Source organism: Monocercomonoides exilis (genome assembly GCF_001643675.1).
Source record: "Monocercomonoides exilis strain PA203 chromosome Unknown scaffold17-1647472, whole genome shotgun sequence".
Taxonomy (NCBI): Eukaryota; Preaxostyla; order Oxymonadida; family Polymastigidae; genus Monocercomonoides; species Monocercomonoides exilis.
In genome coordinates this window covers 1,372,590-1,397,065 of record NW_027150562.1, presented here as the reverse complement: position 1 = coordinate 1,397,065, position 24,476 = coordinate 1,372,590, and the positions used below count along the sequence as shown (strand labels likewise).

At 42.7% G+C, this 24,476-nt stretch overlaps 4 protein-coding genes across 4 annotated transcripts; 2 read left to right on the top strand and 2 right to left on the bottom strand.

Moving 5' to 3' along the window:
* Nucleotides 1-27: 27 nt before the first annotated feature.
* On the bottom strand, nt 28-3,116 carry MONOS_6665 (dynein intermediate chain IC78). The gene is made up of 4 exons (XM_067876912.1): nt 3,032-3,116; nt 2,834-2,926; nt 1,560-2,732; nt 28-1,350 (listed from the first exon to the last, which is right to left on the bottom strand). Exons 1-4 carry the CDS (start codon nt 3,089-3,091, stop codon nt 142-144), a joined length of 2,535 nt encoding a protein of 844 aa, XP_067729369.1. The 5' UTR covers nt 3,092-3,116; the 3' UTR covers nt 28-141.
* Nucleotides 3,117-4,114: 998 nt separating this feature from the next.
* Nucleotides 4,115-12,986, top strand: MONOS_6666 (uncharacterized protein; the record flags this gene model as incomplete). The annotated part of the gene is made up of 1 exon (XM_067876913.1): nt 4,115-12,986. The coding sequence occupies one exon, from the start codon at nt 4,115-4,117 to the stop codon at nt 12,794-12,796; it is 8,682 nt and encodes a 2,893-aa protein (XP_067729368.1). The 3' UTR covers nt 12,797-12,986.
* Nucleotides 12,987-13,020: 34 nt separating this feature from the next.
* MONOS_6667 (TFIIH basal transcription factor complex helicase XPG subunit) lies at nt 13,021-17,771 on the bottom strand (the record flags this gene model as incomplete). The annotated part of the gene is made up of 5 exons (XM_067876914.1): nt 13,021-14,296; nt 14,462-14,575; nt 14,679-14,811; nt 15,018-15,204; nt 15,409-17,771. 5 exons carry the CDS (start codon nt 17,769-17,771, stop codon nt 13,041-13,043), a joined length of 4,053 nt encoding a protein of 1,350 aa, XP_067729367.1. The 3' UTR covers nt 13,021-13,040.
* An 831-nt stretch (nt 17,772-18,602) lies between these two features.
* On the top strand, nt 18,603-24,175 carry MONOS_6668 (putative WD repeat-containing protein 65; the record flags this gene model as incomplete). The annotated part of the gene is made up of 3 exons (XM_067876915.1): nt 18,603-18,915; nt 18,974-22,233; nt 22,315-24,175. The coding sequence occupies 3 exons, from the start codon at nt 18,603-18,605 to the stop codon at nt 23,884-23,886; spliced, it is 5,145 nt and encodes a 1,714-aa protein (XP_067729366.1). The 3' UTR covers nt 23,887-24,175.
* Nucleotides 24,176-24,476: the final 301 nt, after the last annotated feature.

The window sequence follows — 24,476 nt, the reverse complement described above, 5'->3', positions numbered from 1 at the left end:
ATGGAAAAGATCAAGAATACAAATAAATTATCGATAAGAAAAAAATATAGCATTTTGATGATTAACGTAATGATTTGATTTGGAGATGAAAAAGTTCAAAAGAAGAAGCAATTGAGACAAGATTTAATTAAAAATTAGATTTTACATTCCAGCTTCTTTGCATCTAGTGGCATATTCCAAAACTCTTTCCATATGATCAATCTCTTCCTCATGTGAAGGTTTTTCATTGAAAGAGCGGCGCAAATTAGGAGATAATTTGAAAGAGTGCACGTTGCCTTTCTCATCACCGACAATAAGAACAGGGTCAAAACGTGAAAAAGCAATTTTTGTGAGCTTGACGTTCTTCACAACCAGCTGCTCGCACAGTGGCTCCTGTCTGTTGACATTCAGATCATACACAAACACCTTGCCCTCTGACGTGCACGCAGCAAATATGGTGGAAGAGAACGGCGCCCACGCAACATCGCCCACACTTGCTCCGAGCGAGAACGTGAGCTGAGGCTCCGGAAGAGAATGGTCCCAGAGGAAGACAGACCAGTCGGCGCCTGAGGAGAGGAAGACGCGCGGGTGGATGGCATTCCACTTGACCGAGTAGACAGGCATCTTGTGCGCCTTGTAGATCTGCAGACACTCGCCGCTGTAGGATTTGGTGCACTTGTGGATGTACCCTTCCTCTGTACCGATGAGGATGAGGTGTGTGCGCGTCGGGTGGATGTCCAGGCACGTGCACCCAGACACCGTCTGCGAGAAGATGATGGACGAGTCCACAGACATCGACGCTGACGTCGCAGAAGACGATGACGACGAAGAGGCCGCATCGCCTTCGTCTGCCCCGTCAGCTGCTATCGCATCCAGCGTCTCATCATTCGCCTTGATCAGCATCACGTCTCTTGGCATCATCCGGTCTTTCTCTCTTCTCCACCTTGTCACTCTTCCATCCCCGCTGACTGTCAGAACTTGTCCCACACCGCTTCTTCCTGCGCTGCTCGACGGCTCCTCTCCACTCATAATACCTGGCGTGGCTGTGGTTGATTTCACTTTCTCCTTCTCCTTCTCCTTCTCATCTTTGTCTCTGTCATCATGCATCTTCTCCTTCTTCATATCATCCAAATCTCCCTCTTCTCTCTTCTTTGGCGGTCCCCTCATAATCTCATCATCCTCATCAGCTGTGAACGGCAGCGACGAGTCTTCCCACAAAGTAGCCCAGACTGAGTCTGTGTGTTTTCCTTTGACTTCTCCTTTCCTTCGGCTGAAGTCGATCTTCGAGACAGACAACGTGGATGACATCGACCGTATGTCAAATGAGAGAACAATACCGTTTGAAAGACCGACTGCCATGTATGGTGGATGCTGTGTGATTAGTCATTCAAATATAGATACAAGATGAAATATGAAAGTTGAAATTACATAAATGATAAAGCACAATAACAAGAAAAAAACATATGTTTTGAGAAAAAAAGTAACAAAATTGATGTATGATAATAAAAATTGATAGTGAAATAAATTCAAATTCATTTAAGAATTTCAAAAAAAATGTTTGTGTCAAGCATTCCACAAACCATTGGGTTCCAATCAATTGACATAACACCAGAATCAAAAGTGAAGAAATATTCAGGATTCAAGTGGTTCTTCAGTGTATACACAGCCACAGCACCAATTCCTTGCTTATTAAATTCGAATGAGCCATAACCAACAGCAAAGAAATCGGGGTATTTTGGATGCCACGCAAGGCAAGTGGTGGACTTCCGCTTTGCCTCCTTCTTTGCTGGTGTGAATAGCCACAGCGGAAGCAGCGAGCCAGCATCGCCCTTTGTGGGGTCTGAGGGATCTTCCCAGAATTTGAAGTCTTCGGAAATAACATCGTATGTGTTCTGAAGTGTCATCCTCTCCAGCACTTGCAGCGTCCGCAGCACATCCGGATCAGTCTCAAACGCGATGTTCGTCGGAAGCCCGCTGCCAGACGCGCCTGTGCTCGATGCAGCAAGTGACGCTGCAGTTGGAATGGTCGTCACACCCAGCTGTGAAGAAGGCGTTGATGACGAAGAAGCGATTGCACTGCTGCTGCCACTGATGGCATCCACGCCAGTCGCAGCATCGCTTGTGAGCACGCCACCACCGCTCGGGGCAACTGCAGACGAAGGCATCGGAATTGGGCGAGGGATGGGTATCAACGGAGCTGATCCTGTTGCAGCTCCCATTATTCCACTTGCTCCTCCAGCTCCTCCGGCTCCTTTCTTTCCAATTCCTGGACGCTTGGATTTTTGATCTCTTTCTGCTTTTTGCCTTTCTTGATCTTGCATGTATGAATCAAATATTTCCCATTGTGTAACAGTGAATGAAAAATCTTGAAATTCAATTGGATCTGTATCAACAAGACGATCTTTCAAAGCGAAATTTGTTGTTTGAGCTCCAATTGCAGAAATATTAAAAGCATTCAATAGACGTGGAGCAGTAGAAGTGGAAGTAGATGCTGTTGATGTGCTAGTTCCTTTTTCTCCATCTCCTCCACTGTATGCCAAAGGATCTCTGTAAGTGCATCTTGAATCCAAAGAAAAATGAGTTCTTGTATGTGTAGTGCTTGTGTCAAGTTTATATGCTCTATCTTTGTTACTATATCGTACAATATTTGTTGGAATAAACGAATCAGTGGTGTTTAACATGAGTTGAATTTCTTCAGCGAGTTCCGCATCTGTCAAATCAAGTTGATTTGGTGGTTTTTCAATAATTGTTTTCTGTGAAAATGGTTATTGCAAATTGCGTGCAATGCCAATAAATTCACATAACACGTAAAACATAACAAATATTTTTTAAAAATAAAATGAAATATTCAAACTTGTTCAAATTGGCTAAACTTAGATGGACCAAAGCCTGTTGCCGTCATAGGCGTTTTCATTGGTGAATATGGGCCTTCAGCTGGTGACTTGCCCTTTGAAACAAACGAAACAGGTGCATAAATTATTTCAAACAGATAACAAAATAATTCAGAAAAATATAAAATAATAAACAACAAATAATCAAAACATGTACACACTGCTACAGGTTTTGCTTGGGATTTTTTACCAACAGTTGTTTTTACTCCAGATCGTTTCATAATTGATTGATCTGTAATCCTAACTGATTCCCATTACTATGTTGGTGAGAAAAAATAAGAAAAGGTTTATGAAATTAGTCCATTAGCATTCAAACAATTTGTTGGATACATAAAAATTGATATTTGAGAATGAGGTTCCCAATATAAAAAAATTGAGAACATAGATTATCGCCCAAAAACGGGGTTTCCAAATATTTTGATTATTACAAATATATCGTTACATTTGCTTTTATTGTTTTTATGATATACAATCAAATTTCAACATTTTAAATTTGAATTAGCGAGAAATGAAAGCACTTTCGAATGATCAATCTTCTCTTCGATCATCATCATCTGTTCCTCAGAATTCATCAGATAACATTTTTTTATTACATATTCCTGATGCACCTCATTATTTTTCTCAGGTCTTTTATTTGTTTTCTTTTACCCTCCATAATAATTTGATTAAACATCAACCATTGGGAAAATTTGGGGGTTTCCTGATTCAAAATGGTTGAATAACTGCTTTTTTTTAAAAATTAAAATCAATGCTGTTCAGCAATTAAAAGCTGGATATGAAACATTAAAACAGTTCACTGCAGATTTTAGTGATAGTCGATTATTTGATTTACTGATTTCAAAAGCTCAAGAATCCACCCAGCAATATCAAATGATAATGAACGGACTGCTGTATGCGGCAATCTGTCCACAAAATAAGATATCACTGGAAAAAGTGTGATTCAAAGTAATTGTGTTGAAACTCGATTTTATTATTCGATAGGTAAGCCAATGCATTCTTAGGGTTCAAAATGACAGTTATCATCACTTATGTACACAATTATTTGCACTATTTTATCACTGGCATCAAATTCTTGAGGATACAAAAGCTGCAGTATTCTTGTTTAGATTAGTTGATTCTTTTAATGTTCTTTGAAGATATTTTTTCTGATTCAATCGCTGATGGAAATGAACATACCACAATCATTTCAATTAGTTCTTAGCATTTTGCGTTGTATTAGGTCAGGGGATGTTTCAACTCGAAATATGACACATATTTCCCAGTGCATTATTCTATTAACAAGCCATAAGCAGCTATTATTTAGCGAGGCATCAGTTGTTTGCGTAGCCTTTTACACGTTCATTCGAACATTGTCGGATTACTTGCATCAGTTCAATGATTGGCCTCAAAGAGATCAAATTTCAAGAACCAGAACACAAATAATTGATGTTATTTCACAGCTGTGGAACGAGTCATTTATCCAACAAAACTTGCGTTTGTTTGTAGAGGGCAGTGGAAGAGATTTGGTGCGAGTGATGCTTAGAGTTCTCGACGTTCCCCTGATTCACGAAATATTCCATTTCCTTCTGGTAACATCTGAACCATCTCCAACGACCAAAAGTTTGCCACCTCCATTCACCGAGTTCGTGAACTCAACCCAGCCGCAAGAAGACTGCGGAAAATGTCCGGCACGCTCGCTGCTTCTGTCTCTTCTGGCTACACCTACTCCAATAGACCTTCTTATCAGTCGCATCCCATTTGACACTTTCCTTGTCATCCAGTTTCTGCTCAATCATGTACCTAACAATCCACCTTCCCGCCAGAAATTCTACGTTCGAATGTTTGTTCAAACACTTGCTGCGACAATTGTGGGTGGCACATCACAGGAAAAGCGGCATTCACCCAGCGGAGTCAGCTCTGCCTCAAAGGAGATGTCGCCAACGTGTGTTCCGTTTGGCAATCCTGTTGGACTTATCGTTGCATCCTCGCTTCCAGTCGCGGCTGAGTCTGTCATCTTGTTTGGAGACATATGCTGCGACGTCATACGCTTCCTCTCGCATTGCTTCCACATCCCGTTTGAGACACAGCAGAAGAAGCGCGACATAACTGGGAGAGACCAACTGACAGCTCAGGTGATGGTTGCACTGTATTCGTTCAAAGGGATCACTGCTGAACGGCTGATGCGCCGCGACCCCTCGTTCCAAACAGCGCTGGCTGAGAGCGACTGTGCCGAAGACATCAAGCGCATGAACATGATGTGCTCCTTCACAGAATTCTCGCTTGGCTTCGACTGGTTCTTCTTCACGCCAACAGCCGGAAACAACGAGCTGGATCTGCAAGTGGTGGCACGCATGTTGGACTCACAAGGGCGTGTTGTGCCTGTGCCGAATGTGCCGCTGGTTGTGCCGCGCTTTGCCATCCTGGGGCTCATGTGTGACATGATCTATCTGCAGCACTCGCCGTTCCTCAACTTCATGTACTCAAACAGATCTGTACCTCCCTTCGACCTATCGCTCGTGTCTTCAACAGACAAGGCAGTGGCTGTTGTACCACATCTCCCACCAGCAGTTGCAGGGCATCTCGCAGGCATCATGCGCGCTTCTATCACATCCGCGTTTGTTTTTGCCTTGAAAAAACGTGTTTTGCCTTCGCTTATCTTTGCATTTGCTCCTCACAATGCGTCCCACCACATCATTCTGAGAGCAGTGAAGGAGTTTTCTCTGCTGAAGCTGAAGGATGAAGGACACACAGACTCTTCTGCACCACCCGGCGATGATTCTGAACAGAAGCGGGGTGCAATTGGGGAGCATGGCAAAGAGCCAGAGCCATCGAAAGGAGCAGGAGAGAAGTCGGATGTGTTTTATGAGACGATGGAGGCAGACGACGAGCTGAAGGCAGCGAATGGGCTTGACGATGCAATCAACTTGGACACCATTCTGCACAGCGCAAGTGCAGATGAAGAAGAGACGCCAATCATTGATGACTCGATGGACGATGAAGACGACGAGGAAGAGGAGGATGCTGAAGAGGAGAATGAGAAAGGGAAAAATGCAAGAAATGTGGAAGATGCTCAAAGAAAACAGATTGGGAAGGGAGATTATGCTGCTGAAAAAGACAAAGGAGAGCGCGCTGCCTTCAAATTGAAAGCAGCAGAAGGAGCAGAAAGCATGAAGACAGAAAAGGATGGAAAGAAAGAGAGTCTTTTAACGTCTGAATCTCAAATTAAATCTAATGCCAAACATGGAAGCGAGTCAAAAGCATCTCTTCACATCTCTCGAAAAGCTGATATGGACGAGGACGAAGAGAAAGACGGAGCCAGTTCATTCATTTCCCTTCTTCCGCACACAAAATTGAAACGCAGCCGCTCGAAGCTGTCGCGCCTGATGAAGACGCTGAAGGCTGGAGAGGCAGAAAAGGAATATTCGCTCAAGCGGCTGAGAAGAGAATTGGCGCTTGAAGACGGCACAAGCTCAGTCAAAGGGAGGAAAAGACGGATTTTGCTGTCACTCAGAACACCAGATGAGTCGAGCAAGGTCATTCTGAGCTTCATCCAAAGGCAAAAAAACAGCCAATTCAAATTGACAGTCAATGATTTGGAATCTGCATCCGCATCCAAATCAAACACTTCAGCCACAAATGAACCATCTCCTTCTGTTCAGCCACAGAAAGAGGCACACAACATAAACAAACCGCTTTTAGAGACATTCAGCGAGCTCTTCTCGTTTGTCGATCTGTCTCGCAAAATGCCTTCGTTTGAAGTCGCTTTGAAGGCAAATTCGACAAACAGCTCTTCTTCAGAAGTTTCACAGCCCACACAAATATTCTCCTCTTTTCCTCAGTCCCTCCCCAAGCCAGTGACTTTGCTGGCACATCTGCCTGATTTCAGCACTCCCAACCATTTTTGCCTTCCTCTGAACAGCGGCATCATCCACAGAACGATTGCAAATGATCTTATTCCTCCTTCTCTGTGTCTGCCAAACCAGCTCCACGCTTTCCCTTCCATTCTCAACCAGCACATTCTGAAGGTTAAACAATGCATTTCACGAAAACTTGATTCTGTTTCCTCTTCTTCTTCTTCTTCTTCTTCTTCTTCTTCTTCTTCCTCATCCTCCTCTTCTCTTTCTTCCAATTCTGATCAATGGAAACTTCATGATTCATCATCTCATTCAAACACAACACATCCTCATTCATATCTGTTCACTTCATTCGGCTGGCTGCTGCCTTCTTCATCTTCATCTTCTTTATCCACTTCATCTCCTTCTTCCACTTCATCATCATCTTCATCATCAGCTTCTTCTACTATTCTACCATCTTCATCTTCTTCTTCTTCTTCCTCTTCCTCCACAACTTCCATCAAATCACGTCTATCCCAATTGATTGCCTCATTTGTTGATAAGCTTTCTTCCCTGCCAACAATAAAGCCATCTGATCCTTTGAATCAGACAGCAGAGACTGTAAGGTGTCTTTCTGGTGTGTGTGTGTCACTCGTCTTTCGCACTGAAATGATACCAGCTTCATTCGAAATATGGACAATCAGCGTGCTTATTCTGTTTATTAACTCGGTGGTTACATTATTTTCTCCTTTTTCATCATCATCATCTTCTTCTTCTTCTTCTTCATCTTCGTCATCATCATCTTCTTCTTCCTTCCTCCAAACTCTTCTCTCCTCAAAAACTGCTAACTTCCTCGACGAACTGAACTCCTACGTCTCCGAAGGCTTTCTTCCAATGGCCTCGTTTTCTTACTCTTCATTCAACGAGTTTCTGTCCAGGCTGATGCATTCCATTCATTCTGATCAGAACATCAACATCATCGCCTTCCTGTCTGCTATGTGCCTTTCAACTTTATCTTCCCCTTTTCAATTGAATAATTTTGAGGACAAAACGAAAAATCCAGTCAAAATCAACAAGCCCACAACGTTTCTTCAGCGCATCCTGTTTCTTGAGCTTCTCCAAAGTGAGTGGGAGAGCGTTGTGCTTCCACTCCATTCAACTCTCTTCCAATCTTCTTCTCAATACGCTCCTTCTCTTCCCTCTTCATACACTCCATTTCCCCTTCCTCTTCCTGTTCTGAAGGATAAAACCACTCGAATGCTTTCTCTGCTCTCTTCTCTTTCTGACTGTGTCATCAACTGGTGGGGCGACGCAATGAATATGCTTCAAATGCAGCTCAATTCTTCTTTTCTGTCATCTCTTTCTTTTGCCACCCCGATGAATGCACGTGCTATCATCCACGAACAAGTGTCAGAGGCAAAGACATCAACAGATGCTGTTAACTACAGCGAGCTTTCACTCGAGACGATTTCTTCATCGTTTCGGCATTATGACTCCATCTCACAGCTTTTGGATCTTCTTTGCACGAATGAGCAGTCAAATGCTCTGGATATGCTGCAATCTTCTGCCTCCTCTTCCTCCTTAGCTTTGTCTTCGCTTCCTCTTCCTTCTTCTGCCCTTTCTCCTCCCGTTTCATTTTCCCAGTGCATCTGCAGCATTTTGGCCTTCTCCAATGAATCCACTCCGTTCTGCCCTCTTTCCCTCAAGCTTTCACTGGAGCCTCCAACTTTCTTCTGCTTCGAGCTGCTTGTCTCCGGCGATCCTGTCAGCCTCATCACAACCATCTCCCTCGGCTCTGCCCCACCGCCACACTTGAGCAGCAGTGCGGTTTCTTCTGCACTGCTGAATTCTCTAAAGCAGCTGCTTGTATATGCACCGGACTTCCACCTCGCATTGATTCTGCAGATGGCTCCTGCTTTCTATGAGCTGGCGGCTTCCAATGAGCAGACATTCCTTTCTGCTGACTTGCCTGCTCTTTCTTTATCAGCTTCTTCTTCTTCTTCTTCTCCCTCCTCTTCTTCTCTTTCTCTTTTTGATGCACAAGATATGGATGCAGCATCCAACTTCCTTGTCGATGGGTTTGCACAACTGTGGTCCTCTGTCTCATTCAGCGGCAGACAAGGAGAACAGCTCCTGTCAAACTGGATGGAGAAATTCCTTTCACAAACAGCTCTCAAAATGAGCAGGTACAACAGCAGAGAACACGACGACGATGAAATGTACACGCCTTCCTTTGAGTCTTCTGTGCTGGTAAAGCATATGAAGCATCAGCATCAGGATTCTCATCAGCACCGCCCAGCAAGCCATCAGCCGAATGAGCAGAAAGAGAGAAGAGTTGAGCCAGCTCTATTGTTCTATCTTTTGGGGAGTCCTGAAGCAACATTCAGAATTGTTCAAATCATTTTCCAGCTTCCGCACTCAGTTCAGTCGCTCTTCTGGTCTTCCTCTCTCAAAGAATTTCAGTTTTTCATCAGAAAAATGGGGCTCAACGACTCCACATTTCAGAAGGTTCTTGTTCATTTAGTCTTTTTCTGTGCAGCATTTGTCATCTGCTTGCAGTCCCAGCAGCATTTTGAGTTGGATGTCACTGCTTTGTCCTCTTATCATCTCTTTGCCTCTTTTCTCTCCTCTCTCACACAACAGCTCGCTTATGTGCCCCATCTGAGGAATGTTTGGGCAGATGGCTTGTCGCAGCATTCGTCTCCTGTTTTATTGCTTCTTTCTTCATTTTCTATGCCTTTCCTCTCCTTCTCTGCGTTTACTGAACTTTTACCCTCTTTTCCTTCGCGTCAGTTGCCAGTCCAAGCAATAACACAGCAAATCATATCCCTTTTTGGCATGTTCAATAACACCCCACACCTCTTTGTTGTCTCCCTCATAACTTCTATTTATTCACTCCGTTCTGCTGTCAGCAATCCTGCAGCACAGAAGCAGCTGTATGAATGTCTGGAGTGCAAAAAGGAAGTGAGAGAAATCGAAGCAAAAGAAAACGAGCCAGATTCTCAGGAAACATACAAATCTCATTTCCAACGGGCTGCTTTCCAGTTCATTGTCAATCTTTCGCTTGCTTTCTCATTCAAAAACGCTGATCGAAACACTCTTTTCTCCTCTTTCGGAGTGAGTGCAATGTCGCAGCTGGCAGAAGCATTCCTCCAGCTTTGCTCAGCATTCTTCCCTGTGTTCTATGAAGATGTGAACCAATCACTGAAAGCAGTCTCAAAAGTGCTGATGTTACGCCCCTCTTCCTCAAATGTTCAGACTGCTGGAGATGACAAAGGAAAGATGACAAACTCTGCTTCATCCGCAAATAAAGTCCAAACCGAGTCTCAACCTTCTTCCAATCAGAATCCAATCAAGCAACAGTCAAATACCATTCGTGATTCATTGGAGATGCTGCCAGTTTTCCAGCAGAACACTCTTCGCTTAATTCTCGATGCCCTTTCATTCAGCCACTTCTACGAAGTTGACCAGATGCTCATTCAGCTCAAAGAAAAGCAGACGAAATACCAAGCACCCCGCCCTTCTCAAAAGGATGCAGCAGCAAAAGAAATATCTCTATGTGATCTGTTAACACAGGATCAGAGCGAGGACTTTATGGAAACAAGCGCCTTATCCCCCTTTGCAACCATCACAGTGCTGCTGGCGTCGCATAGCCCTCTTCTCATCCCTCTCCTTGTTTCTGCGCTTGCTCCTCAGCAGAAGATTTCAGTTCCTCCAAAATTGCACGAGCAATCGCCTCAACTCGAAAGGAAACTTTCTCTAACGCGCTCGCCAATCACAAAGTCACCTATCCAAAAGGCATTCCGCTTAACATCTCCCCTGTCTGCTCGAACAAAGCTGTCTTTGTATTCTCCAACAAACTCTGCTTATCGTCATCAGTCTTCTTCTCTACTGAGAAGACAATCTTCTATTTCTCGTCATCCTTCGTTTTCTTCTTTATCAGCAGTTTCATTAACAGCACAACCAACTTCATCATCATCATCAAGTTCATCGTCATCTTCTCCTTCGCCTACTCCTGAATCTTCAACATCAACCTCATCATCTTCTTCGTTGCCATCTTCTTCCACTTCAGATACTACCACAGTTAAATCTTCACTTGCCCTGCCCTCTGATTCATCTGACGTTCAAACACAACCCGAATCACATTTGCCAATACCTGACATTTTAAGTGACATTTCTGAGAGCAAAGAAACAGCTCAGGTTCAATCTGAATCAACTCAGAATCAGCCATCACAACAACACCAGAAGCCAACAGAATCACAGACTCAGCCTCAGCCTCAGTCACAATCACAATCACAATCTCAAGTCCAATCTCAACCACAGTCTCAGATGCAATCAGAACAAGAGCAGCAAGCAAACCCTACTTCACCTCGTTCACAGACTCACACTTCGCCTTCTCCGTCTCCTTCTCCATCGACTTCTCCCTCACTCGCTGATCGTTTGCACAAATCACACACGAACCGCTTTAAAAGACTGAAGCCTGTCAAAGACGATGATGATGCAGACGTTGAGATTCTGCGACTGAAAAAGCCGAGGAAATCTTCATCGAAGAAAACAGCTGCGAAAAAGGATCTGATCGAACTTGTGAAAATTGACGAAGAGAAAAACGACAAAAGCAAAGAACCAGAAATCGAGCTGGACTTTCAAGTGGTGGAAAATGAAAAAGGAGAAGATAAAAATGCAGAAGAAACGAAAAAAGAAGCGAAAGCGCAACAACCAAAAGTGATCGATCTTGAAACAAAAACAAAAACCACAACTTTTTCACTGCCTCGTTTAAAAACAGCTAACTCCGCAAAGAATTCTTCTTTGCTTGAAGAAAAAACAACAGAACAAAAAGTGGTTGTGATTGAACCTGAAACAAGCACAAAAGAAAAAGAGACCCAACGAAGCAGTAGAAGTGAAACGAAAGAGAATGAAAAGCAGCCGAAAACACCAGTCAAACATCATTCAGAAGAAAGCAAGCCACCGACAGAAAAAAGATATCCTCAAAGAAAGAAAAGCGAAGACGATGTGATTATTTTTGATGATCTTTCAATTCTTATACCAGAAACAAGCAGCAAAGCACAAAGCAAACGTTCTGCTTCTCCTCATATTTCTCAGTCCCCTTCGGGGTCTGCATCTTCATCATCAAATTCTTCTTCTTCTTCCTCAGCTTCTGCAAGTTCCTCAACAAATTCTTCAGAAAAAAATTCTCATTCAACATCTGCTTCTCTGCCCTCACCTGCTCATTCGCCAGTCCATTCGCCTCGCTCTTCGACTTCTCCTTCATTGCCTTTAACCAGAATGACTTCTCCGTCTTCTGAAGAGCGCGACAAAACTAAGACTAACACACAAAGCCAGTCATCTACCAGCCATAAGTCTGTTAATTCTACCCCTGAACGCAAAACCCCATCTTCTCTATCGTCCTCTGAAAAATCAACAGCCTCTTCAAAAAGCTCCTTTAATGCTCCAAAGGGCAGCATTCTTTCGAGCATCATTCTCATTCCAGACAGCGACGATTCTTCTCCTCGTTCTCATTCACGTCCTTCATCATCTCCAGTTGCATCTCCTACTCTGAAACAGCAAACTACGCATCTTCCCCCTCCTCCTCCTAACCCTCCTCCTCCTTCAACTTCTTCTTCTTCCTCCTCTTCTTCTTCTTCTTCAGGTGTGATTAATCGGCCAGGCAAACCAAAAATCACGCTTGCAAATGGCACTCCTCAGAGCTTGCCACCTGCGCCTTCGAATTTAGACCGCTACAAAAAGTTGGCTTCTGCCTCGAAAGAGTTACGCTCGCTGAAAGACACAATCACATTTGTGAATCCAATTCTCCTCCAACGTAGTGGAATATCTCTTCGTTCTGCTTCTCCCACACAAAGTGTGTCTTCACGATATTCTGAGCGAAGCATGAACGCCCAGTCTATTCTGAGCTCGCTGCAACCATCAGCACTCTCTGGAGACCCAGCTGTAGACGATTACATAAAGAAAGTCCAATCTCGCCCAGCATCTTCACACTCGCCTTCTTCACAGAGCTTTTCTATTTCTTCGACCAAATGGAAACCTTCTACGAGAGCTTCTGAATCTGTCAGCCAAATGTCACAGCCTTACCGCCCAAGAGACGGAAGCTCGCCTTGAACAGATAAAGTTAGCTGCTTTTTATTTTAAATGATACATTTTTCTATTTTTATGTGTGTATTTTTGTTTAATTTGTTATTTTTGTTGGCTTTTTCTTTTTAGAATCTTATTTTTTTGGTATTTTTGGATTTAACAATTTAATTTCTTGGTCATTTCAAAGATAAGCATTTATTAAAAACAGAAGCGTAAATTTTCTTGTTGTTTTTAAAAGAAAAAGAAAAAAATTAATAGACACAATATTTCTTCAAGTAACTTCTCTCAATTTGGTGAACAAAATCTGAAGACGCTGCTTCTCTCTTTCTTTCAATGGAACTTTTTCTTTTTCCAAAGACTTGGCTTCTTCGAATTCGGCATCCCAATCTATTTCAGCTGTATCATTCGCTTTGACTTCTTTCAATTGATCTCCTTCTTCTTCTTTGCTTTTATCAACAGGCTTCTCATCCTGAACAGGTGAATGACTGCTTTTCCGCTTCCTTTTCGAAGGTTTCTTTTTCCTCCTTTGCAATTTAGGTGACCATTCAATGCTTTCATCAGACTCTTCATCATCTTCTTCATTCCCATTTTCTTCGAAGGCATCTGAATCGTCCAACTTCTTCTCATTGTTTGCTTCCTCCACATAATCTTTATCAAGTGCTTCATCAATTTCTGATGAGCTTTCAAAAAAGTCGCTTTCTTCTATCATTCTTTTCCTTCCTTTTATTCTCCCTCTTGTTGCTCTCCTTGGCCTTGAATTCCTCGAAGGACGTTTTCCTTCTTTTGGACTGTTGTCAATGCCAGTTTCATTATCCTTTGCATATTCATTTGATATTTCCTTTTCAACGTCAACATTAACAACTTCTTCATCTTTCTCAGAATCATCAGAATCATCTAGAACAATCTTCTTTGATCTTTCTGATGTTTTTCTTTTCTTTTTCTTTTTTGCTGGAGAGTTCGTTTCTTTTGAACTTTTATCCTGTTGCTTTGATGATTTACTGCTTCTTCTGCCTTTTTTCGGTTTTTCATCTGCTTCAAAGAAAACAGGCGGAGCAAGAAACAAATCCAACGTTGTCTGATTGTACATCTTATTCTTTTTGGCATCTTCTCTTCTCTTTATAATTGGCATCAGCTCAGAAATAACACGAGAGCTGCCAATGCCCATGCTAACCTCTGCATACAGCCCAATCTTCTCCACATCTTCCATCCCGTTTGACAGAATCCTTGAAAATGACAGCATTCCACTCTCTGGTGCATCTTCATCATTGCCATCTCCAAATAGATTGTTTGTTTCTTCATTTGATCGATCAGCCGACAATCCTCTAAGTCTCATCTTTCTCTCTTTCTTCTCTTTCATCCGCTTTATTTCGTCCTGGACAGCATCTGTCAGAGCAAGCGGCCTTAAAAAGGCTGCCTCGACATCAAACGAAGGGAAAAAAGGAGAAATGGAATGTGAAAGCGATTTACGCAGTGTGTGAATGGATTGTGGCATAAAATCGTCAAGTGGATGAAGCTCATTTGGGTTTGCTGAATGAGAATGAGAATGAGAATGAGAACGAGAATGATTAAAAGAGAACGAATATTCCAATAAAGAAACCAATTCAAAAAGAGAGAAATGGATAAAAATATGAGGAAATATAAAATTTGTAGAAATAACATAATGAATGAGGAATCACAAATTTTTGATCAAACATTTTATCCATTCTGTAAATATTGTTAAAGGAGGTGGAAGATCTTTTGAAGGATCTTCTCCGCTGTTCCTGCTTGCTTCTTGATAACGTTTGATTCCTGTGATAACTTCCAACGCTGTTGACATTCAAGAAAGATAATGACAATTTAACAATAATAACAAAAAATAGAGTAAAGAATTATATTTCTCGTATACAAATATCTTTTCCATGAATCAAACCTTTCATTTTTCCTATTCCTTTGATGCCCTCAGAATAATCACATCCCATCAGTTGAGAGAGATCAATGATGTCGTGTTGGTTCAATCCAAGCAAGTCTTCAATATCACGCGATGAATAAGCATATATTCCATCCTATGTTGGACACACAAAAGTCAGCAATTATAAGAAAAAAAGTTAATTGTGCAAAAAATGAGAATCAGATTTCGATGAAAAAGAACAAAAAAATTAGAACAAAAAAACAATCAAAGAAATAATTCAAGAATTTCTTACAAATCAAAATTTTTTGCTCACATTGACATGCCAGCAAAACATTTCAAATCAGAATCAAAAACACAAACCTCTTCACCACCTGTCAAAAGGCCTCTGATCACAAGATGAGCTCCGAATGGGAAGCAATCGCTATCTTCACTCACAATGCCATCGACTACTCCTTCTCTCTCCAGTTGGACACAACACGCCTCAGCCTCTCCGGCAGATGTGACAAATGGAATGCCAAACAAGCTGAGAAGATGCTGGCACTCAGCTCTGGTTATTGTTAATAACAGAAAAATAAAGTCAAAGAAACATATTTTTTTGCAAAAGAAATTTTTGATTGAAAAAGAAGAAATAATCAATATTTTCATCAAATAAATAAATCTATCAATAATATATGAGTCAAATTTTCATTATGAATCTTTCAAAACTCACAAAATTATCTCTATTTCAATTCTTTCATTCAACAATACACACATTGCATTCTCAGGCAGCATAGCAGCATCTCTTGATGCATGCCCAATCTTTTCCTGAAGCGTTTGCTCCACTTTGCTGATTCTCTTGCTTTCGGTCTCCAGATAGTCATTTATTGAGGCAGAGACATCTTCAGACAGGAATCGCTTTGTGGCTGGTGACATTGGAGCAGAAGATGGCGGAGAAGGAGAAAGTGGTGATTGAGGATTGGATGTGATGACTATCGGTTCATTTTGCTGTTCACTTGGAGAATGTGAAGAAGGTGGTGAGTGTTCATCCAGTAAAACAAGTGGTGAATCAAGAAGGTGTGGTGAAGAAGAACAACTAATTGGCGAATTTGAAATATCTTCAGTTTGAGCATTTGATGAAGTTTCAGGTATTGTTTCTGTAGCATCTTGAACTTTTATTGATTCAGCTTTTGTTGACAATATCACTGGTTCAGATGATGCAGTAATGCAAACATCTTTTTTCATTATTTCATTGGTAATTATTGGGCTTTTAGATTGTGTTGAATCCTGTTTTTCAACTGAAATATCAGAAATATCGCAAGTATTGCTTTTAAAGGAAACATTTTCCGCTGGTGAATGTGATGTTGAAGCGAGATCAATTGTTAAGTCATCATCAAGTTCTTTCGTGTGCTGTTTTTCCTCTTTTTCATCAGTTTTCAGTTCATCTTTTATCAATGAATTAATTGTTTCGCTGACACTATGCAGCCCGTCCGCGTCACTTTGCACAGAAACAACAGCCTCCTTTTCTTCTGAAGCAATTTTCTTTTCTATTGTTATTGTCTTCGTTTCTATTGAAGATTTTGATTCAATCTCTTGCATTGGAAATTGAGATTTTAATGATGCATCAGCATCGTGATTTCCCTTTGATTCAGTTAGAGGAACTGGAATTGGGGAATTTATTGAATCAGATTGATTCTTCATGTTCAATTTCTCTTTAAAACATTTATCATCAATTGATAATATTTGTACATCTGGCTTTGACGAAAGCACTTCATTTGCTCCAAAAGCTGTATGTTTTTCGCTTTGTTGTTTGCTTTCTTCGATTAAATTAATCGCATTTTCCTTAATATTTTTGCTTGGTAACTGTAAGTTTGAAGCAGAAGTTAAACTTTGTGATTGATTGATAAATGAATGCAAAACTGAGTCATCGTTGTGAAAAAGAATGCTTTCGTTGTGCACAATAGGAAAAGTGAAATCGGAATGTGAAAAAGAGTTTAAAGAGGTTGAACTGTTCAAGCTAACTGGAAGTGAATGTTGAGTTGCATTTGCAAAATAGTTATAAGGTTGTGCTTGCAAAGAACTGGAAGTAATGTCATTTTGCTTTTTATTTGAAAGATTTGAAAAAAAAGAAGCATCAGAGTCAACAATCACATCTGCGTCGTTTTCGTCAAACAGAGATAAATGCTCTTTTTGTTGTTGTTCTGGAGCTTCTTGTTGCGCCTGTTGAGTGCGTTGCTCTGGTTTACTCTGCTGTTTTTCTTTAGTAAAACCTGATTCCCATGGAAAATAGTTTGATGAATGCAAGCGGTTATCTTTTCTATTTGCTTGAATTCGGTTGTCTGACTGGACATTTCTTGGAATAGTTGTTGATAGTTCCTCTGAAAGAGATGAAATGACTCGGGTTGGCTTAGATGTCACTGTGGAATTTGCTTTGCTCATTTCGAAAAGAGATGTTTTCGTACCCAAAGGTGGATGATATGGAGCAGGATTGACCTCAAATCCGCTTTGAAAAGCAGGCTGTGGAGCAGTCAAAGCCTTCAAGAAAATTTCATCGAGCATACTTGCAATTTCTGGCTCTTTGCCTTGATTGGATTCATCATTTGCATCTTCGTTATCTGTTGAGTCTGACAAAATGTTCAGAGGATCTTCTCCAAATACATCGTTTTCATCATCGCTTGAAATTCCCAATAGTTCTGTAAACTTTCTTTTTGTCGCTTTTTTTCGTTTAACTTCATCAATCGCTCTGAATTTGTCTTTCATCCTTCTTTGCTCTTCCTCTCTTTCGTTTTCAATTTTCTTTTGAAAGTGAAGCAGTTTGTCAATAAAATCATCTTCAGCAATTTCTTCAGAGTCTTGACTTTCTGATGAAGCTTCTTCTTTTTCAGCAAAATCTGAATTTTCTTCAATTTCACACATATCCTCCTCACTTTTGTTTTTCAAAGCATCGTCATCAATTGAATCATCGAGCTGATGAATGAATGAATTCAGTGAAACTTCTTCTGAATCTTTCGCGGAAATCAGTGGCTGTTTTCCAGATTGCTCCTGTAAAATTATGCTTCTGAGCTTTTCTTTTAACAATTGATACTTCAATTCATCGTGATGCTGCTTTGCAGATTTCCTACGTGCCCTTCGTTCCATCTAGTTATTGAAATAGATTAATGAAACTGTGAAATCTGCTACAAACTAGTATTCTTCGTTTCAAAGGCACAGTGGGACCATCAAAAACAAAAAGTGGCTTAATGTTTAATGATAAAAGGCGATGAATCCTATGATATAACCCTTTCTTAAATATGAAATGTTTATTCAAAAAAATGAAATATGAAACCTATAAGATGTGCATGAGGCGATATTGACCCAGATTTATCTTGAAGTGCATGCATAAAGGCAGAAAGCCATATTGACGTATCTACAGCGAGGTGTTTGTTTGCAAGTGCAGGAAGATTGATCGGCTTACGAGCAAGACGAAGCAAATCCCACAAATGCTTAACACCCATCGAGAATTTTTCAATAAACTGCCCATAACATTATTTGTTTCTTGATGTATGTCAAAAGAGAAATAATTCTAAAAATCAAGAAAATTATGAGCATTAATTTTTTTTCCAAAAGCATGAATTATTATAATTCATTTTTGAACGTGTATTGACAAAATATCGCATTGCATGTGGCATAACATGTTTTTTGTTATCATTCAAAGAATTCATCTCTTATTGGAAGTCTGATAAAACGTTTGTTGGTTATGAATATAAATATAATCAATAAGTTGCAGTGCAATTATTTTTTTGATTTCAATATTACTGACTCAAAAAATAGCGTCTATTCAATTTTTGAAAATTTTGACACTCACAAAAAAAAACACCAATGTCATATTTATTTTTTCATTCAAAATAAAGATGCGTAAACTAACTTTCACTTGAAATTGTAAATAAAAAACTATCTGATAATTTTCTCAATTTGATATTTTTTCTGATTATGTTTTATGATCTTAACGGTTATTTTGAAAAAGGCGTTCTTCAATATACAGAAGCAATGTCTTTTCAACTCATTAACAGTTTTGGAGCAACTATTGGATTAAATTCGGTTGCTGTAATAGATGAAAGGCATATACTTTATGTCTGCGGAAAATTCATTTGTTTGTACACCGTACCAACAACCGCTGATTCTTCTTCGCATGATACGACACAGCAATTTATTCACGGAACAAAAGAAGGCAAGCAAATTAAGTCAGTGTTTGCATCACCTTCTGGCTCAAGAATACGTGGATTTGCATTTGCTGAAATGGAAAGTGTGAAAATTTATTTATTTATTTCGTTACGTTTTATTTGAATATTTTCTTTGAACAGCAAGCATTAAATGGCTTATTAGTGTTGTTCCAGATTGGACAAATCCAACTAGACGCTTGAAAACTCCGATTCCTGTTGATTGTCAATCAATTGTTTCAATCTCATTTTCAAGAGATGCCAGATTTTTATGTGCGTTGGCGAAGCTTACAACGACTGATTATATACTATATATTTGGCAAATTGATGCGTCAAGGTTGAATTATAAGCAAGTCGCAGCTTTGAAAATTCAAAATTCAGGCTTACTTTTGCATGCATGCTTTCACATTCTTGACACAACAGCTGTGTACGTCTGTGGGCAAGGATTCTTCCGAGTATTTAAAATTCAAGACCAAAACATTAAGTCAATTCCTGGTGCATTTGGAAATAAGAATCTTAAGAATTATACTCACATGGGATGGTTGGACACTTCAAGAATGATTGTTGCGTGTGAGGATGGGAACATTTATCTTATTGATTCAAATGAATTAAAGGGTGTTTGCGGACGAGTTGAAGGAGGAGCAACGCCTCGACTTGTTGTTCCGACGATGAAAGGATTTTGTGTTGTCGTTGATGGAGGAACGTTGTGTGCATTTGAGAACATTTCATCTTCACGTAATATGGGAATGGGAAGCAGCAGCGGAATGATGATGCTTCCGCCTGCATCTTCTCCGTCTCCTGGGATGAGTGGGGTGGAGTATGTCCAGATGAGGTCAATTACAATCGACAATTGCGAGATTGTGACTGCTGCTCTCTTCCAGCCAAATTCGAGTGTGGTGTGCATCGGAACGTCGAAAGGGCAGGTTCTGATGGCAGACATGGCTGGAATATCAGGCTCTTCTGCTTCATCGCCCAGCGGAGCCCCGTCAACGCCTTCGTCTGGACAGATTGGCGATATTCTTCGGAAGGGGATGCTGGACATGTCTTCTGATTCATCTTCTCCTTTTTCATCGTCTTCCGCTTCATCAAGCTCTTCTACAGGAGGACTCAAAGCACCCAGCAGCATCACTTCACCCGCCTATGTCTCTTCAGGAGGTACGTACGGAGGCGGAATCGGCTCAGAAAGCACCACTTCACTCGGAACTGTGGGCGGTGGGGTGTCTGTGCTTGTTACTGATCTTATTCCTCAGTGGCATCGCGGAGCGATTATTGGTGCTGCAAGATCAAACCACCGCGCATTAGCAATCACAGCGTCAGTTGATCGGTCCATTCGAGCGATTTCATTTCCAGTTGTCTCGACTGACAGGCAGCTGAAGATTGAATTTGCGACAAGCTTTCCGAATGCCAGTGATGAGATCACGTGTGTGGACATCCACCCTTCAGGGCACTTTGCAGTGGTTGGACAGCAGCAGAAGCTGTGCCTCTTCAACATTCTGCTCGACGGGCTTGTGATGCAGCAGGGCAGAGAATACTCCTCCTTACGAGGCTGCCGAGAAGCAGTGTTTTCGCATGGAGGGCACCAGTTTGTGGCGAGTGTGTCGCAGGTGATCCAAGTCTACGACTTCTTCTCAGGGAGCAACAAGGGCATTCTCGCAGGCGGTGTCATCAACGGCCACTCTTCGCGTGTGAAGCAGATGAGATGGAGCAGAGACGACACACGGCTCATCACAACAGCTGCGGATGGGCTGGCCATCCTGTGGGATATGACAACCTTCACATCACTCAAAGCAGCTGCTGTCGGAAGTGCTAAGCCCATCACTGCTTCAGCGTCATCTTCTTCTTCTTCCTCTTCGTCGTCAAGTGGAGGAGCAGCTGGGCAAAGCGACAAAAGTGGAGCAGGTTCTGAGGCTGGAGGAGCGAAGGCATCGGCCATCCGCGGTGGGTCGAACGTGGCTGAGAAAATCGATCTGCTTGGCACCTCTTCTGTGATGGGCGTGGGTGGATGTGTGGCTGTTGCCATAGCCGCAGCGATTGACTTCGACAAGTTCTTCTTTGCGTGCTCTGACCGCAGGCTGAGAGAGTTCGATGCGCATCTTCAGCCTGTGTGTGCCTCACCTGAGTTGGAGTTTGCTGCACCGACAGCAATTGCACTGCTGCCTTCTGAGAAGCAGCTGGTTGTCGGAATGGACAACGGGAGCATTCGCTTGTTCAATGTGCCTCTGAGCGATGCTGGGCCCATCCAGGAGATTTCACTGCACAGCGGAGCGATTACAGCCCTGCTGCCTTCGACTTACTTCCCAGGCACCCATACACAAACCAGCGGGCCTGTTCAACTGCTGAGCTGCTCGACAGACGGGTGTGCGTATGTGACTCTTGTTGGCACAGGCGATGGGGATGGCGACTCGACACTTGAAGGAACAAGCATGATGGGCGGCGCTGGAGACAAGTCGGGAAAGGAGGAGCTGTGGGCAGAGGAGATCCAGGTGAGCAGAGCACAGTATGCAGAAACGATGAGCGAACTGGTGGCGCTGGAGGAGAAGATTAAGCAGGTGGACACGCAACGGACGCTGGGAGTGGCAGCGCTGAAGGAAGAGAACGAGAAGAAGCTGAGAGAAATAGACTCAGGACACGATGTGATGACAACGTCGCAGATTGAGCGGCTGAAGACAACACGCACAGAAATTGAGGCGACGAAGTCGAAAGGGCAGAAGGATGTGGAGGCGCTGGAGAAGGATTACTTGGAGTCGACATCGCGGCTGGACGAGCAGACAGAGAAGAAAGTACGGCAGCTGGACGAGTCAGCAAAGCAGCTGGAGAAGGAGAAGCAGGCAAAAGCAGCGGAGTGGGAGCAGCTGATAAAAGAGATGGAGGAGAAGCACAAGAAGGATCTGGAGGCGCAGCGGCTGTCGTACGAAGAGGAGATCGCAGACAACGAGGAGCATGTGCGGAGGATTGAGAAGGAGATCGCCGATGTGTTTGAGGCAGACACATCTGACCGGCTGGCTGTGATGGAGAGTGGCGATGTGTCGCTGCTGAAGCTGCAGATGGCGCTGGAGACGCAGCTGAACTCGAAGAAGGAGAAAAGAGAGCTGGCGAGGCTGGAAAAGAGCGAGGCAGACAAAATCGTGGCGATCAAGTCAGAGAAGCTGGAGGAGGCGAAAGGAAGATACGAGGAGAAAGTGATTGAGTATCAGACGTGCTGCCAGATGCTGGAGGAAGTACTGGGTGAGATCTCGTCGCTGAAGAAGGAAATCGCAGAGAGAGAAGACACAATCAAGGACAAGGCGTTTAGGATACAGGATCTCAAGCAGAAGAACCAGGAATTGGACAAGTTTAAGTTCGTGCTGGACTGGAAAATACAGGAGCTGCAGACAAAGATCGCTCCAAGAGAACATGAAATTCAGGTGTGATATGATTTTAATTGATAATCTTTTTATTTATAATTTTTCTTTCTTTTTTTTTTTATCATTATCTTTCATTCTTAGTCACTTGGAGAACAAATCAAAGAGATGGATGCTGAGCTGGACACATATTCAATGAAAAAGCGTTCACTGGAGTTGGAAATCAGCGAGACGCATCTGAATCTGCGTGGGCTGGAGAAAGAGCTGGCCATCCAGACCGAAAGGCTGAAGACGACGACGGAGTACATCAAGAAAGTGGAAGACGAGCTGCACAACTGCCTCCCTCACTTGGACGACTCTCGCCAGCTGAAAGAGGACTTCGTGCGCATCTACACACAATACGTGCTCCGCAACGCCCGCGGCCAGCTGTCTGTTCCTGAAGAGATCGCTGGAAGTGCATCTGGGAGATTTAATCTGCCTCCACCACTTGCGAAGACAGTTGCAGCTGGTGGTGGGTCCGGAAGAGGGGCAGGTGGAAGTGGGGCAGGGAGAGGGAGAGGGAGAGGAGGGGCAGGAGGAGCAGCAGGAAGAGGAGGAAGAGGGGGCAGAGGAGGAGCTGCTGGTGGAGACAGAGGGATGGGGGCAGCGTTGGGTGTAGGCTTTGGAGGAGGTGGAAGCAAAGCAGCAAAAGAAGCAGCAGCAGCGAGTGCAGGTGCGTCAGAGCAGAGAGAAAGAGAGAGGCAAAGAACACATTTGGAGAAGAATGTGAGCAAGCTGAAGGAGAATCTTGTGGTTGGAGCAGCACACCACCGGGCAGAGATTGCACGCATCATGCACGAGAACGTGGCGCTGGTGAAGGAGATCAACCAGCTGCGGCGCGACATTTTCAACGAAGAGCAGAAAGAGCAGGAAATCATCGAAGAGAAAAGGCACCAGCTGCTGGTGCAGGCAATGTCGTCGTCGAGTTCCACAGCCACGTTGAAGAGCGGATCATCTTCGACTGGCAGCAGAGCGCCTGTTTCAGGCTCGGGTGTGGCAGGGGCAGCAGGCGGAGGGATGCCCGACGAACTGGTCTATCTGTCGTCGGTGCAGAGAGAACTGATGGAGCAGCAGCAGGAGCTCGACAACCTCCGCCGCCTGGTGATTGAGGCTGAGCAGGCACGCAAGACAGAACTGGCTCTTCTGAGACGACGAATGTTCTCTTCACAGGGGATGCGCAGTGAGGGCACGCCAGCACCACTCACTGGCCCAGTCACACCCACTCGCAGCGCCAGGCAGTCTTCGTCAGCGTCTTCAGTCACTCGCACAGGCTCTCAGAAACGCCTTCCACCGCTTCCGCTTTCACCTCCTGTTGCCTCGCCGACGCTGCAATCAGGTACATCCATCAAACAACACGACACATTCCAATCTCCTTCTTCTTCTTCCTCTTCCTCCACTTCATCCACATCCACGTCATTTGCCCGTCCCATCTCGCCTGCCCTGCGCACTCCCTCGCCTTCTCTTCGACCTTCTTCTCCGCCTGCCATTTCTTCTTCTCAGCGCCCGCCGTCTGCTGCCAGCCAGCGCAGCATCTCGTCTCTTCGTCAGACTCCTCCAAAAACAAACACCACAAGCAGCATCAGCAGCAGCAGAAGCAGACCTTCCTCTGCGCCAAGAAGAGACAGCTTGAACTCGCGTGGAAGTGCGGCGTCTCATAGAAGTCTGACACACATCTGAGCAATTGAGCTGATAAGTTGTTGTTAGTACTTAGTTATAACATTGAATTTTTTCATCCTTCACTTGATCTCTTTTCATCCATGGATTTTTAATGAAGTTCTATTTTGTTTGTCTAATTCTATTGAGCCTTCCCAACCTGTATTCAAATATTTCACCTCATTCTTTGAAGTTAATTTCTCACCTCATAATTTTAAGTGTTTGTAATGTCGCGCTTTTCATCTCGCTTCCTTTTGGTTTCAAATTTTCGTTTTGTAAAAATTGTGAAGATTTAAAATGTTGTCAATTAAAACTTCTGCACTTTCTTTAGAAGAAAAAGAGAAGAATAAGAATAAGAAAGAGAAAGAGAAAGAGAAAAAGCATTCAACATTTATTAACAACTTGGAATAATGAGAAAGTGGAGCATCAATAAATAATTGATCTTTTTTTTAATAAAATAAAAAATGAATGCAAAGCAGAAAGGCAGAAACACTTAACTTTAAAAATCTTATCAATCTCAAATTATTCGCAATTTTTACTGTTTTAAAAATAAATAAATAAATAAATAAAATGAGATGCAAACGAGAATGAAAACACTCTTGATGTAAAGATGA

Coding starts and splice junctions, on each gene's coding strand:
- MONOS_6665 (XM_067876912.1), bottom strand. CDS start 3,091: ATGAAACGATCTGGAGTAAAAACAACTGTTGGTAAAAAATCCCAAGCA. Junction 2,927..3,031: donor CCCAAGCAAAACCTGTAGCA/GTGTGTACATGT, acceptor TTTGTTTCAAAG/GGCAAGTCACCAGCTGAAGG. Junction 2,733..2,833: donor AGTTTAGCCAATTTGAACAA/GTTTGAATATTT, acceptor CCATTTTCACAG/AAAACAATTATTGAAAAACC.